Source organism: Cryptotermes secundus, unplaced genomic scaffold, assembly GCF_002891405.2.
Source record: "Cryptotermes secundus unplaced genomic scaffold, Csec_1.0 scaffold169, whole genome shotgun sequence".
Lineage (NCBI taxonomy): Eukaryota > Metazoa > Arthropoda > Insecta > Blattodea > Kalotermitidae > Cryptotermes > Cryptotermes secundus.
Window position 1 is genome coordinate 208,194 of NW_019734311.1, and position 15,628 is coordinate 223,821.

General features: G+C 41.0%; 1 protein-coding gene across 7 annotated transcripts in view; it reads right to left on the reverse strand.

Moving 5' to 3' along the window:
* LOC111868465 (mucin-12) overlaps window positions 1–15,628 on the reverse strand; it is a 194,903-nt gene that overhangs the window by 28,886 nt on the left and 150,389 nt on the right. For all 7 annotated transcript variants that reach the window (XR_002843514.2, XM_033753069.1, XM_033753070.1 and 4 more), the window contains one exon: window positions 3,223–3,303. Coding sequence is in view for 6 of the 7 variants with exons in the window: in XM_033753069.1 (XP_033608960.1) it covers window positions 3,223–3,303 (81 nt within the window). In the remaining variant the exon portion in view is untranslated. The remainder of the gene's footprint in view (window positions 1–3,222; window positions 3,304–15,628) is intronic.

Here is a 15,628-nt window from a genome sequence, read left to right on the forward strand (position 1 = left end):
AAGAGAAATTATGTATTGGAAACTAAATTCATTCATTTTATTTAAAAACCTTAAAATGCTTGGCTCTAAATGTGTAGTCTTCACACACAATAATTTGATTTATGAATTCACACATAATTAATTTATACATCTGTCCTATACTTGAGTAAGAGCTACAACAGTTCAGTCGGTATAGCGATGTGCTATAGACTGGATGGCCAGGGTTTGGTTCCCAACAGGGGCAAGATTTTTCTTCTCTAGTGTCAATACTGGCTCTGGGTCCCACCCAGGCTCCTACAGGATAACAGGACCTCTTTCCCCAGGGGTAAAGTGGCAAGGGCGTGAAGCTGACCACTCACCTTCATCTACAGTTTAAGTCGAATGGTGAAGCTATAACTCCACTGACCCATACATCTCCGTGGCAGAGTGTGTAAATGCTTATGCACAGTCAATTTTATCCTTTATCTCACAGCTGAGTCAGGGATCTGAACCACTGGATAAACGTCAATCTGTTTGTGTGTCAGCACCACCATTTTTTCACAACAATGCATCATAGAAAACATGGTAAATACAAAGATATTCTCTTCCCTACATTCCCTACAGTACGGACAATACTTTGTAAGATGAGGCACCGACTAAACAATTAATATTAACATCTACATCACGAGCCTCCTATACAATCTTATATACAAAAAGAAAATATAGAATATTCCAATTTGTCCATGGGAATGCACGAAATTACATAAAACGACGACTGATTCGATGTTATAAAACATAAATTAAAATTTTATTCTTGTTTTACAATATAACTTCCGATTGTATTTTTTACGTCAAGTGTTTTATATGATTAATAGTATTGTATCCAGTTTAACAGTACTGCAGTTCAGTGGTGTATATATGTTTAACCATGTATTTGCCTGATGGCTATTAATAGCCAAAGCATGTAGCAGATCCATAGCTGGGCATTGGACTTGATATTTGTTGTGCTGTAACAGTTAATAAAGACGTTGTACAAAGATATTCCTCTTGCAGAAAAAAAATTGTGATAAATTGTTAATTTTGCTGCTAATTCCATGAAGAAGTGGTGTATTAATGGTAAATCAGCTGATGCAGGCACAGAGGCAGTGGAAATTAAGCCAGAGAGTTAAACAAAATTATTAAAATCAGGGATTATCTGGAAAATTTAATTTTCAATGTGGATAAAACAAGGCTCTTCTGGAAGTGGATGACATCCCATGTGTCTATTTCCAGAAAGCTGAAAAATGTCTCAGGATTTGAAGCTTCTGAAGAATGCCTGACTCTCCTCTTTGGAAGCAACATTTCCAGGTCTTCAAATTGAAGTACCTTTTTAGTTTACCATTCAGCAGTGCCTGCTGCTATGAGTGGATATACCAATGCTGATTCACCCACTGTATTGAGTAGCAACCCCAAGGCCTGGTTGAGGGATAATTTAATCATAGGCTGGTTTAGCTCTTATTTTTTTCTTAGCAGTGAAAAAATACTGTTAAGGACATTGGTGATGAGTCCTGGGCTTTGCCATTAATAAACAATGCAAGGCCAGCCTGTGAGACTAGAGACAACGGGCACACACTTTCTCTTCAAACCAGTGTTTATTCAACTACATTCCACATCACTCTTGCAGCTCACAGATCAGGGTGTCACTGCGACCTTCAAGGCCTTGTATGAAGATCTTGTAAGTGACTCATTGAGGAAATCACTGAACTTGACAGAGAAAGTATGCAACACGGATGGAACAAATTCTACATAACGAAGGTCTGGGATGAAGTGTACCAGGCTAGAATAAGTGTTGTCTATCAGGAACTATACCCAGACACTGTACAAGAGCTTTCTGGCTCTGAAGAAGAGCTACCCAAATGACAATGGTGCAATCAGCCATGTCACAAGCAAGCAGTGACCAAGGAAATCATTGCAGATAATGAGGTAGAGTTACTGACCCCTCATGGCTAGCCCCTTACCAGCCAGGAGTGAGCTGCACGAGTTTGGCCACCATGTGGCTTTGAGGAAAAGCAAAAACCTGAGTTGACTACCAGTGTCAATGAACACAAGCATTCTTTGCACAGGCAGTGCATGGCTACACTGGAGGATGACAACCATGACTTTATATTGTGACTGTATGAGCGAGTGCTGTAAAGCATGGTTATGACACACCACTTGACTGCTAGATAAACGTTGTGTATTGAGTGACAAAATCTAACCAGTTGGCCTGTGACTCCTATTTGAAGTGCAGACCACACCCAGGACCATCTTCCAAGCAGCAGAGACTTCTGTCAGCTGGTGGAGAACTGGTTCATGTGGGAGATGGCCAGCAGTAAATTCCTCCCTCCATCTTAACCCACCCATACATGTTCCCAGCTGTGAGTCATAATGTGAGGATGAAGCTAAGGCACCGAAGGTTTAACACCAAGCTCCAAGAAATCTCATGATGTATGTTACTTTTTACTTACAAAATCTTATTTTATTTATTTTCATGTAAAAATGCATTTACTTTTTTTTTCATAGATTTGTTACTATATGTGACTAGACTCATATTTTATCGGATTACTTTGGTGCCTTTTGGGTCTCAGAGTTGGGGCAAATACTTACTTACTCATGGAGCTGAGCCCTTCTTGAGGAGCCGCCAATTCTGCAGCTACTCAAGAATTTCCTACCATTTTATGGAACCCGAAGGTTTATTACCATGTTCACAAGAGCCCTCCACTGGTTCCTATCCTGAGCCAAATCAATCCAATCCATACCATCCCATCCTATCTCTCTAAGATCCATTTTAATATTGCCCGCCCACTTATGCCTCTTGGGCAAATACCCTACCTTATAAAAATACATGTCATAGTACCCTCTAAGAATGCAGAATTGGCTTTAATGCAGTTTTACTAGAAACTATTCAATTCATTACGGTAGGTCACACATGCAAGCACACACAGTTTTCACTGCCTGATTAACTAATTTACACATGAAGTCACTGTGAATGGTGAATGTCTTTTATCACAACTAATAATGAGAATAATGCAGTGCGAAATCTGAGTTTCTCACTGTAGTCACTATGAACAGTATTATTTGCTGGGATGTTATGCCATGAAGTCTTGTAGCAGTTTACTTATACTCCAGTGAATTCATCTTCAGGAATGAAGAGTATGCTGTAAAAGCAAGCAGCAGATACAGCTGCAGAAGATAGTACTCTTCAAGCATAATTCTTCTTCTTTTCAGACACATGGTTACACTTACCAATTGACGTAGCAATCTCTCGTCCCAAATTTCCTCAAGGTCTTTCTCCAAGTCTTTGCTGTTGGTCAATGTGGATGGAGTCTACAATGAAGGAAAAATAAACATAAATGGAAGCAGTGAACATGTGGCTGGCAATGTGACAGAAATGGTCCACCATTACATAAATAGCTTTCCTTGGTACATCCTTCTCTTTCACTTTATTTCATACACTTGCCAAATGTTATACAAGGTGTAGTGAACCTACTTTCATGTAGCAACTAATAAGCATCAAGTCTGTATGCTCCATCAGCCAGTACCTGTGTATCTAGAGAATAAAAATTATAAATATAGTTATTCACCGCCCATGCTATTGCAACTGTACAGTAAGTGCACGATGGCAAAGCACACTAAATCATGTAATATGTGAAGCTGTCTGTGTATGTGAATCATGATCATTCACGCATCAGTTATCCTTCTCGTTTACATATGTTTTTGTAATATATATTACAATCATGTGACAGAAAGTATAATTTTAAAAATAAACAATAAATAATAACAGGGACAAATAAAACATTAAGATCAAAACCTAGTATTCTGAAAAAAAGAAAAAAACAAAGTGTATAAAAACGTGGAAATATGAAGAATACCAGAAATGTTACAGTTTTAATAAAGAAACAGTACCACAAACTGATGAGATGATAAAACAGAACTGAAAAAGATCTAACTACTATTATCATGCTTTATAACCTACTGCTGTATTGAAACACAGCAAATTCATGTTGTGGTTCACTGACAGAAACACTGCAGTCAGCTGTTCTCAAGGCAGCCTGTGTAATTATGCAAGATTTCAGGTTCTCATGGTGATTACTGGGAAGGGCACCACCTTCTGGTATGTAATGCTGTGTAGTCCAGCAGAAGTTCACTGACATTTCAGAAAAATGTACTGCCTCTACCTTCTAGGTCATAGAGCGGCCTCCATAGTCTAGGGGTAACGTTCCCACCTCATGACTCAAGGTACGCGGGTTCAAACCTGGTGGAGGTGGTGGAATTTTTAAGGGCGGAAAAATTCAGGGAACAAGTCCTCCGAGAGGGACTTTAAGCTGTGGGTCCCATGTCGTAGCTTTACGGCATGTAAAATAACCTCATGTCTCAAGGAGACCTCTGAGCCAAATTGAAGGACATTTCCTGCCCAACAATAGTCTCTAACGCCTCTGGTAGATGGGGGAAGCATCTAGATACCGCTGAGCCAGTAGAAGCTGAACTCGCTGGCTGAGTCGGGACTGATGGCACGCACCAGTACCCGTAGGGTATAGAGACTGGTAGAATATCACAGGGGGACGTACAATAGATCAAACTGGTCGCGGTGCATGGGGAAACCGACCCCCTCCAATAATAATAATAATAACAACAACAACAACAACAACAACAACAACAATAATAATAATAATAATAATAATAATAATCCAACAAAGAAACCAGCAAGAAGCTGGCAGTGAACAGAGAAAACTGAGCATAGCAAACAAGGTTCTGATGCAGGCAGACCAGACCATGCCATGGTCTGGTCCCATTCATTCACAGGTTCCATCTTGGTAGGCATCAGAACCTGATTTACTACACATAGTTCACTCTACTTGTTGCTGGTTTCTTGATTCATCCGGTCTTCTACACTGAATCTGAAGGCACTATGTCCCTATGAACTTCTACCAGGATTCACAGCATGATATCCCAGAAGAGTTAAGTGCTCTCAATTTATGTTGTTCACTTTTAAAACAAACACCCATTATCATAGTGTTAAATAAAGAAGTCATTTGGAATAAAGGAGAATGTGACACAAATACTTGCAAATGCATGCATTCTGTAAGATCTAAATTTCATGACAATGATACAAAAAGTTTAATCAGCTGGGCCCAAATGATAGAGCTAGTTCTTATCTCTGGACCTACCTCTATTGTTTGGCCCAAGTGACTAGGCTTTTTACCTGAGGACAGAGGCACAGTCCAGTCTCCAAAACGTTGTTTCAGGTTAAAATAAAAAAGGGAGCTGGATACATCCAAAAAGTCAATAATTGCATGCAGTCTACCTTGCACCTGCTGACACATCTTTCGCTTCAGCAGGTTTGAATTTACGCCCTGCTGGAAGGACCGTACGGTTTCTTTGTGAGTGCAGACGCAGGTGTAAGAGTTCATTGAGCCTTCTGTCAAGGGTGGACCGGCCCATAACGCTTAAGTTTGCTTCATGACTGCATTATTTAGAAACCTCACTTTAAAATGGTGTTAGAAGTATTCTACAGTTAACTGGTCCAGCAATCTAATAAACACAAATGTAAAAGAATGTAACTTTCCTGCTTGTTGTTAATCTCCTTGTTTATACTGAAGTCTAAAGAGAACCCCCACACATTTTATGAAATTTTCTCACCTTTATTCCTCCCCCCCAAGGATTTGGTGCCTTAGAAGCCATCATCTTCCAATGGCTCATTCACAGCCCTGGTTCCTGTCCATCCTTCCATATACTCATATCCAATCCTTCCTTTTCCTTTTGTTAAGCAGACTCAAATGGTGAACAGATAGATTCAGTACCAGGTAGAATTAAGTTAGACTGGAACTGGTTCAGATGTTTAGAGTGAACTGTGGCTAAGAAACACCTTGTAGGTGGCACTATCTTCTAAAGACCCTTGATCACAGTATAATGACTCTGTCCTGGAAATGCCAGAGGCTACGCTGGTGATCTACTTGGTGTGCTACACCTCCTCAAAACTAAAAAGGGATGTAAATAATGACTTTAAATTATGGAAGAGGACATGGAAACAGGGCAAGAGCCATTTGCCAAAACTAGATGGCAAGATCTTCCAAACGCTACTTAAGTGCTACAACACTCAACTCCACACAGTGGACTACCTACAGTTAAACAAAGAACAGAAAGCACCCCAAATCTCTGGGACTAAACCAGCAGACCAACAGCAGCCAACAGACATCATCCAAACCCTGCAGTCACATCAAGAGGACCAGTTCTTCTGAAAATGCTGATCCCAACCTAGGGCCAAGGTTCTGCCCACCAGCATCGAAACTAGTCAGTTACTGGTCTGAACTACTTCATGCCCCTCACAGTGTCCAGCATGGATGATGAAGTATAGTTCCTAAAGCCTGATCCAACAGGCTTATCATTCTCCATAACAGTCATAGAAGTGGAAGCTTACAGAACCCAGATTCATACAATAGTATTACAACTGCCAAATTTTGACCAAATTTGGGTCCACTGCAGGAATCCCCCAAAAAGTTACCTAGTGCAGGTGTAGCCATAGCCACCATGAGTGGCCAGAGAAGGACAATGATGGCAGCATACCAAAGTGCTGCAGTGTAAGGTGCGGCATCGAAGCAGCTAGTGAGGTTGTTATAATGCCGAGAAGGGCGACAATGGAGGAAGAACACTACAGACATTATACTGAAAGGCTAAAACAACTCTAATTTTAACACTGTCTAAATTATAACACATTTAATTTTTTCTCCAACTGAAATTGTGTTCAGGAGGTCATGGTTGACTGCTGAGTATCTGAGTTCAATAACATACTCAACATTTTTTTTCTGAATATCTCCAAAACCTTAAGACTTATTGAGAAAATGCATGGACATAAAATGTGTTTCATTTTTCTTAAGTTAGATCTTTTCTCCCGTAAATATGTTTCAAGATACGCACAGAAACGCGTTTAAGTCTTCATGCAAAGCTGCTCTCGGACTTGTCCAATTTAACTGAAAAATGAATCTGCTTGACAGTTCTGTGTACCATTCTCAAATAGCAAATTTCTTGAAAACCCGTCCAGCAGTTTTCAGGTTGTTCCATATGAACAGAAGATGAAAGGACGGAAATGGATTGAACGAACTTAACTGGCGTTTTTAAAGGATGTGAACACAATTATATGATAGACAGATCAGAAAACCGACTGTGAAGTGGAACTTACAAATAGCCAGCAGGGCAAAATTTTCCTTGTGCTTAATTAATCACCACAACATGAAGATAAATGAGGTGGGATATAGCTCCACGCAACCCTAACCTCGGCACTAAATGGAGGCAAGTAGTTAACTTCAAACTCCGGCCACTTTACCCCTGGAGAAAGAGCACCTGGTGCCTACCGGTTGGTAAACTGGGTGGGCTCCAGAACTGGTCTGGGTGCATCCCCAACCGGGGTTTTTCTGAAGTCCAGCCTGTACCCTAGTACGTACATGTATAAAGACATACATACATGTTGCATTCCATGGACCCACATTTAGTAAAAAATGACCTTACAATGTAGAATAAGCCATAAGAACACAGGTGGTATATGTACAGTAAAAATGAACCTATTTTAGAACCGACTGAGCCATGCCACCGGCGGCGGCAATGAACCTGAATAACACCGATATTAATGGGTATCCATGCAACGGCAATTATTTCAGCAAGAAATATGCTTTTAACGCCGTTCCGGTGTCATAAATAAGAGATGCGGGTATGTTCTGCCAAGTGGCTAAGTTCCCACGATTATAGCCTGAAGATATTCCCCATATTATTCTGAACTACTAATGCTTTTGGCATCTGTTTTGACTTCAGGTTCGTCTTCTTCACCCTTTTCTCGTTCATTGGCCTTCTTTCTCTTCTAGGACTGTTATCAGGACGATGCTCTGAATCAGATCGTTCCTTGCATCATGACAGCTTCCGGGACATGCCAGAACAGTGAGGAATGAATGTTTTTATCTTATGTAATTAATGCTGATGACAGGTGGAGGACCCACGAATGTGAATGCTTTGTAAGATTTGAGGCTTTCACGGCGGTGACTATGAAGAAAGCAGTCTTCTGGGATTTGGCACCGTGTATATGTGGTGTTAACCGACGTTTCGGAGGAACGTATCGCCCCCATCACCACATATACACGGTGCCAAATCCCAGAAGACTGCTTTCTTCGTGAATGCTTTGGCTTGCTGGAGACAAATTTGATGTCTGGCTTAACTAAACTTCTCTGCAGCTCGAAACGTAATTTCCAACAGCCATTTTTTTTTTCGAAATACTTAGGGGTTGCAAACAGAGGTTCCAAATGCATCTTTCGATAAATTCTGTATATACTCGGGGATAAAGAGACCGGAATGTGATCATTTAGGTGGAGGGGGAGGGGCCTATTATTATTATTATTGGAGGGGTGGGTTTCCCCATGCACCGCGACTAATAGTCTATTGTACGTCCCCCTTTGATATTCTACCAGTCGCCATACCCTTCCGGTACTGGTGCTTGCTATCAGCCCCATTCAGCCAACGAAGTCGGCAGTGGTACCCGATACTTCCCCATCTACCGCAGGTATTGGAAACTACTTGGGCGGGAAACTTTTACCTAATTTTGCTCAGAGGTCTCCTAGACATGAGGATCTTTTACGTGCCGTAAATCTACATGGGACCCACGGCTTAAAGACCCTCCCGGAGGACTTGTTCCCTGAATTTTTCCGCCCTTAAAAATTTCACGACCTCCGCCGGATTTGAACCCGCGTACCTTGAGTCATGAGGTGGGAACGTTACCCCTAGACTACGGAGGCCTCTTATGGGCCTTTACATTTACCTTTTCTAACACGACAAACAGCTTAACATTTAATTTGCTAAACTGTTACAGATAAAATGGAATCTTTTGGTAGGGCTGGACGTTTTTACTCGTATGTACACAGTTAAAAAAAAAAAAAACTGTAATTACACAAAACACGTACACGATATTTTAACCCGAAATCATGCAATAAATGTTTTTATCAATTTAATATGCACATTTAAGTCTGACGAAAATTCTCGTCAGGGCAGATTTGGCCCAATGAACTATCCATAATGATATTTCGGACCTCTCTTATTTCAAATTAGGAAAAACATTTCGAAAAGATATTGGTCGACGTTTACAAGAACTTCGGGCTTTATTTCGTTATCGGCTGAGTCACCTCACATTTATTTAGAGTGTTAGGGCGGAATCAGCTGCTGTCCCGAATAAACGTTAGACCGAAACATGCCTTAAAATGAAAATGAACATGTTTGCTTTGGATGGTCTTCTCATTAATTTTGGGATTACTTTGTAATGATTTTGTGAACATGATAGAACTTCAAAGCACTAGAAACTTACATCATTATTTAAATCACTACAGAACTATTTTTACAAACACAGCACTTCCTTAATATTTAAAACCCAAACGTGCCCACTGCTTCTATTGCTGGACAAATCTATTTAAAAATTGATTGAAGGAGTCTACTGTAGGAAAGGTTTTGTCAACGTAAGGTGCTCCTTCTTCAAGTGCGAAGGATGACAATCCCAATTTACCAGCGCGGAGACAGCAGAAGTGGTCCGCTGCCCAAAACAGGCGCGATTCGTGGTAATGAAGGCAGCTCTGCGGGCTATTTCCGTCATCACCACGCGAGCCAAGCAGACATTCCCCACGTGGTCACAGACAACAATCGCACAAACTCAATGTACGCACTCAGTTCTTATTCTATTAAACATTTACATTATACATCTCGACGGGAAGAAATCTATTTTTTCCAGCCAACTGCATTTAGAAAAGCTTCGTCGTACTAACCAAATTCTGTGTCCAGCCAACAGGATTAAGAAAAGCATCAACGTAACAAGGTAAATTCTGTATCCAGCCATATGGGTCAACAGGATTAAGGAGCTTCCGTGTACTAAACAAAATTCTGTGTCCAGCCAACGGGATTAAGGTGCTTCCGCGTACTAAACAAAATTCTGTGTCCAGCCAACTGGATTAAGGAGCTTCCGCGTGCTACTAGTAAAAATTCTGTGTCCCGTCAACGGGATTAAGGTGCTTCCGCGTGCTACTAGTAAAAATTCTGTGTCCCGTCAACGGGATTAAGGTGCTTCCGCGTACTAAACAAAATTCTGTGTCCAGACAACGGGATTAAGGTGCTTCCGCGTACTAAACAAAATTCTGTGTCCAGCCAACGGGATTAAGGTGCTTCCGCGTACTAAACAAAATTCTGTGTCCAGCCAACGGGATTAAGGTGCTTCCGCGTACTAAACAAAATTCTGTGTCCAGCCAACGGGATTAAGGTGCTTCCGCGTACTAAACAAAATTCTGTGTCCAGCCAACGGGATTAAGGTGCTTCCGCGTACTAAACAAAATTCTGTGTCCAGCCAACGGGATTAAGGTGCTTCCGCGTACTAAACAAAATTCTGTGTCCAGCCAACGGGATTAAGGTGCTTCCGCGTACTAAACAAAATTCTGTGTCCAGCCAACGGGATTAAGGTGCTTCCGCGTACTAAACAAAATTCTGTGTCCAGCCAACGGGATTAAGGAGCTTCCGCGTACTAAACAAAATTCTGTGTCCAGCCAACGGGATTAAGGAGCTTCCGCGTACTAAACAAAATTCTGTGTCCAGCCAACGGGATAAAGGAGCTTCCGCGTACTAAACAAAATTCTGTGTCCAGCCAACGGGATTAAGGTGCTTCCGCGTACTAAACAAAATTCTGTGTCCAGCCAACGGGATTAAGGTGCTTCCGCGTACTAAACAAAATTCTGTGTCCAGCCAACGGGATTAAGGTGCTTCCGCGTACTAAACAAAATTCTGTGTCCAGCCAACGGGATTAAGGAGCTTCCGCGTACTACTAGTAACAAAATTCTGTGTCCAGCCAACGGTATTACGGTGTTTCCACGCACTAAGCAAAATTCTGTGTCCAGTCAACAGGATTAAGGAGCTTCCGCGTACTACTAGTAAACAAAATTCTGTGTCCAACCAACGGGATTAAGGTGCTTCCGCGCACTAAGCAAAATTCTGTATCCAACCGACAGGATTAAGGAGCTTCCGCGTACTAAGCAAAATTCTGTGTCAATGCTATCTCAACGTGACAGGTTGTTAAAAACAGAAGGAAAACGAACCCATGCAACGGAAACTTGTACATTCAATGTTAAGTATCATGACTAAACAGTTTTTTTTTTTACAGCTGCAACCTAAAATTTGGGCAAATGAAAGGAAATTCTAGGTACTTCTAAAATGAAAGAGAAGGATACAGAAAGTGCAAATATCTCATAGTTTTCGGAAAATATAACGGAACCACCGTAGCAATCTAGTAACTAAAAATAATTCAGTAGACGTGTGTAAAATTAAAACTCTGGCTTTGTACCTTTGTGAAACAGAACGCAAGGTTTCTAAATCTTTGCGGAACAAATCCGCCCTTAAACTTTGTAAAATTAAGAAAAGGAACAAATGAGCAAAGTAACGAATGCAAGTGTGACGATTCGATGTAAATTATCAACATACACTTAAATTATTTATCTCAATTAAATAATGACAGCCTGAGAGAAAAATAATATTAAAAAATAATTCAAACGTCCTAAGAACACTTGCAACTGGGGTGGAAGTCAGGGTAGGACAACCATGAAGCCAAATTCAGGACAACCAGCGCCGTTCTGAACAGGGGCAGGTAAACTGCGGTTTTCCGAGGACCGACTTCCTGTCTGGCTGAACACAACTGCCGCAGGGTCCAATGTGTGTAGATCTTCTACTGCTGGGTTCGAATTCCACTAATGGCACTGATATATGTCTGCGTTGTTCCTCTGCTTTGGTTATCCTATGTTGGCAGAGGCCTCGTAAAGAGCCGATCCCCGTCCAAGGTTTCATACCATATGCCTATAGATTCCGAATCCCGGAAAACGGGAGGCCTTGCGACGCATTGACCTGTCGCGCTATACAAAATATCCTACACGACTCACATCACAGGGAACATAAATATAATTATCACTGACAAAATGAAGAATAAAGCACTCCTTTAATGGATTAAAAAAGTGTAGTAACGAGCTGTACCACGTAGAAGCGTTCAATAAATCTGTTTACCACTCCAAACAACGTCCAGACTCTCACTAAAATCGTGACATATTCTTGTATTTTTGTTATTACAAATATTTAACAGTAACTAACTCCATGGAGCTGAACCGTTCTTGAGAAGCCGTCAGTTGTGCAGCTACTCAAGAATTTCCCAACATTTTATGCAACCCGAAGGTTCGTTAGCGCGTTCACAAGAGGCCTCCACTGGATCCCATCCTCAGTCAGATCAATCGAGTCCATCCTGTCTCTCTAGTATCTATCTTAATACTATCCTCCCACCTACATCTAGGTCTTCCTAGTGGCCCCTTTCATTCTGGCTTTCCTGCCAAAAACCTATATGCATTCCTCTCCTCCCCGTGCGTGCTACATACCCTGTCCATCTCATCCTCGACTTGATCACTGTAATTATATTTGGCGTAGAGTACAAATTATGATGCTCCTCACTATGCAGTTGTCTGCAACCTATCATTTTATCTCCTTTCGGTCCCGTTATTCTCCTCAGCGCCCTGTTCTCGAACACCCTCAAGTCTATGTTTCTCACTTAATGTCAGAGACCAAGTTTCACACCCATACAGAACCACGTGAAAAATTATAGTTTTATATTCCAATTTTTATGTTTTTAGACATCAAAGAGAAGACAAAGGTTCTGAACTGATTGGTAGCAAGCACTGCCCGAATGATTCTTTTACTGAATTAATTTTTATTTCAAATCTTCAGTACAGTTTTGTTTTCAAACCAAAATCATTTCAACCCCCCCCCCACCCCAAAGAAAAAGGTCGCTGTCCCGTATTTCGCTGTGAAAAGTCGGCAACCCTACCCACCGAGGGTACCAGTAGCAAACTTCGATAAACGCCAATAATGGCTAAAACATGAACGTACATACTACAATTTGCGACCGGAATGAACGAACGCTGATGCATGGCAAGCGTAGAACACTGTAAAATCCAACGCTTTCCACTGACAATTAATACACGATCTGATCAGTAGCGTACGTAGAATTACCGGTCAGTGGGCAAGAGTTCACATAAACTAGGCTACCCTACGCCACATCGTAACGCATTTCTTTTATGATTAGTTCTATCAGAAATAGGCAATACCTTATTCTGGCCAATATTCTGGAAACAACTTCTATGTGTTAATTACACTGTTAGCAGCTAACCTATGTAGCAACTAACGGTAGGAAACATCAAACGATTTGAAAAGGACTTGAAAGGAAACGGTCACGCCCCAACTTTTGCCTGGAGAAACTGAGAACCAAGAATTACCTCAAGCAGGAGAGCAGACGTCCCGGCTCGGATTCGAACAGAGCATCTCCCAAATATAAATCTACGGCGTTACCGCTAAACCAACTCACTCTGTTCTGGAAACCAGTTGAACTCAAAACCTCTTTCCCAGTTCTGAATACGGCCTTCGTTGTGATTAAATGTATTCAAATCAAAGTACAGTATGAATATTTTTGTGAATTGAAAAATGCGAGGGAACTTAACTGTCCGTCTGGTTTGCTGTTCAGAACATTACAAATTAGAAAACAGTACTTCAGATGCTCAAAATGTTTATTCAAGTGAGATAAGAACTGAACAGAACCATGTTCAAAGCATATCATTCACACATCTTTCACTCCAAGGTTCAGAAACCTGAACTACAGTTCAACAGAGGTTAAAAATCCTAATAGGACTGCACGGCAGTAAAGAGTTCGGGTGCTTTTGTGTCCTGACTTGGCTCCTTGTTTTAGGTACAGCAGTTTCTTTTTTCTCGTCGGAACTATTTCTGGCCGTACTTACCTACCCAGAAGGTACCCTTCTCTCTCGTTACGCGGATATTTCCGGCTATTGGCGTGGTTATTGTGCCAAACAATTCCACACCTGTCTTACTGCTACAGTACTGCTTTGATACAATTATACTGATCATACTGACTAATCCGAGACTCGTTGATCCTTACCGCACAAGAAAACCACAGACTTAACATGTCTGGCAAATAAACGGACCGATCCTCTATGCGCTGACTTTGATCTTTATTGAGTGACGTTATCCTTGCCTTCCGACTCCACACGTTCTTTTCGACGTCTCCATATTACATGGAAACAATTCTGGAAAAGTGCTTTCCAAAAGACCTTTCAATACTGTCATTACACTGTCTTATGTTACCAAATGATTCGAAATTCGACCCACTCATACAAATCTTCAGTTCCGGGAACATTAAAATGCCACACGAGGACAAATCAGTCGTGGATATCTCGTAAATGGAATTTATTTTTGACAAGAACATATTAACAAATGCGCAGGGATAACGTCGGTATAGCGACTAGCTACTAGCTGGACGGCCGAAGGGTCGAGTTCCAGTCCCGGCGTGGCAAAAATTTTCACTTCACATGTCGTCCAGACAGGCTTTGGAGTCCACCCAGCCTCCTATCCAATGGGTACCGGAGGTAAAGCGGCCGGGGTGTGAAGCTCACAACTCCAATTAGTGCCGAGGTCAAGAAAACGTAGTCTATAAATCCACTCCCTTATACGCCTTCATGGCAAAGTACTTACTTAGTTTAGTACAGGGACAACTTTTACTTTTACACCCTTCCCAAAGTTCTCTGTGGAAAGTCGCATTGTCACAATGTAAAAGTAATTTGTCCAGCCAAACATTTGGTACTTCTTGATTAATGCTCTGCTCTAAACATTACAGAACTTTAAGACATACTACTTGATTATTAGCAGAGTTTGAAGGAACAATTTCGCATATCGAAATGTTGTATGCAGCATGGTTTGTCCCTTAATTTTGTCCCCGTATTCCTTTTGGCCTCAAAGGTTTTCGTAGGAGGCAGTCACTTCCCTTTTCTGAATCATTTTGACAAACCAAGTCTCATCAAGTCACATTTCCCTACCGAAATACAGCATGTTAATAACAGAAATAAATAAATTTGTTTCGATGAACAAAACAACGCACCAATAAAATATTTGCTGCAATCACCTAATAGGTTGAATCTTAATGACTGATATCTAACAATTTCTAAACCATGTAGTCACATGATCCAACACACTCCAGCTCACCAACTGCCGTAAGGCCCCAAAATAGAGAAAACGTGCAGGTATGTAATTGTCGTAACTCGTAAGTAGCCTCCCTCCGTTGGGCAATGTGTAACCACATACTCGCATTATTCGCGACCTGTAAAGGCGATCGCGCATCCCAGTATGAATACATACATACACTTGTGTCTTTGTGAAGGATTCAGGGGTTATATCACTAAGTGTCCTCAAAAGGATGTCCTGGACTTTTCTTAATACCTGCCAAACAGTGTATAACATAAAACGACGCTGAATCAACTGATACTGCAAGCATTATTGCCGAAGATAATGTGTGAATATTGAAGAATATAATTTTGAAGGTCACAGGAATGAAATTGACTGATCAGGAAACAACAAAATGGATACAACAAGGCACCCCTCTAATACAGCTGATTTAGAGCATCAACGATTTTAATTTGACACATTTTGAACATAATTTATGACATAACATTACGCTTTCAGATTTACTAATTGAAATCATCTGTAACAGTTAATTTTAAATAGCTGTGGTACATGAAATTTTAATGTTTTCCAACTTTCAGCTATTTTC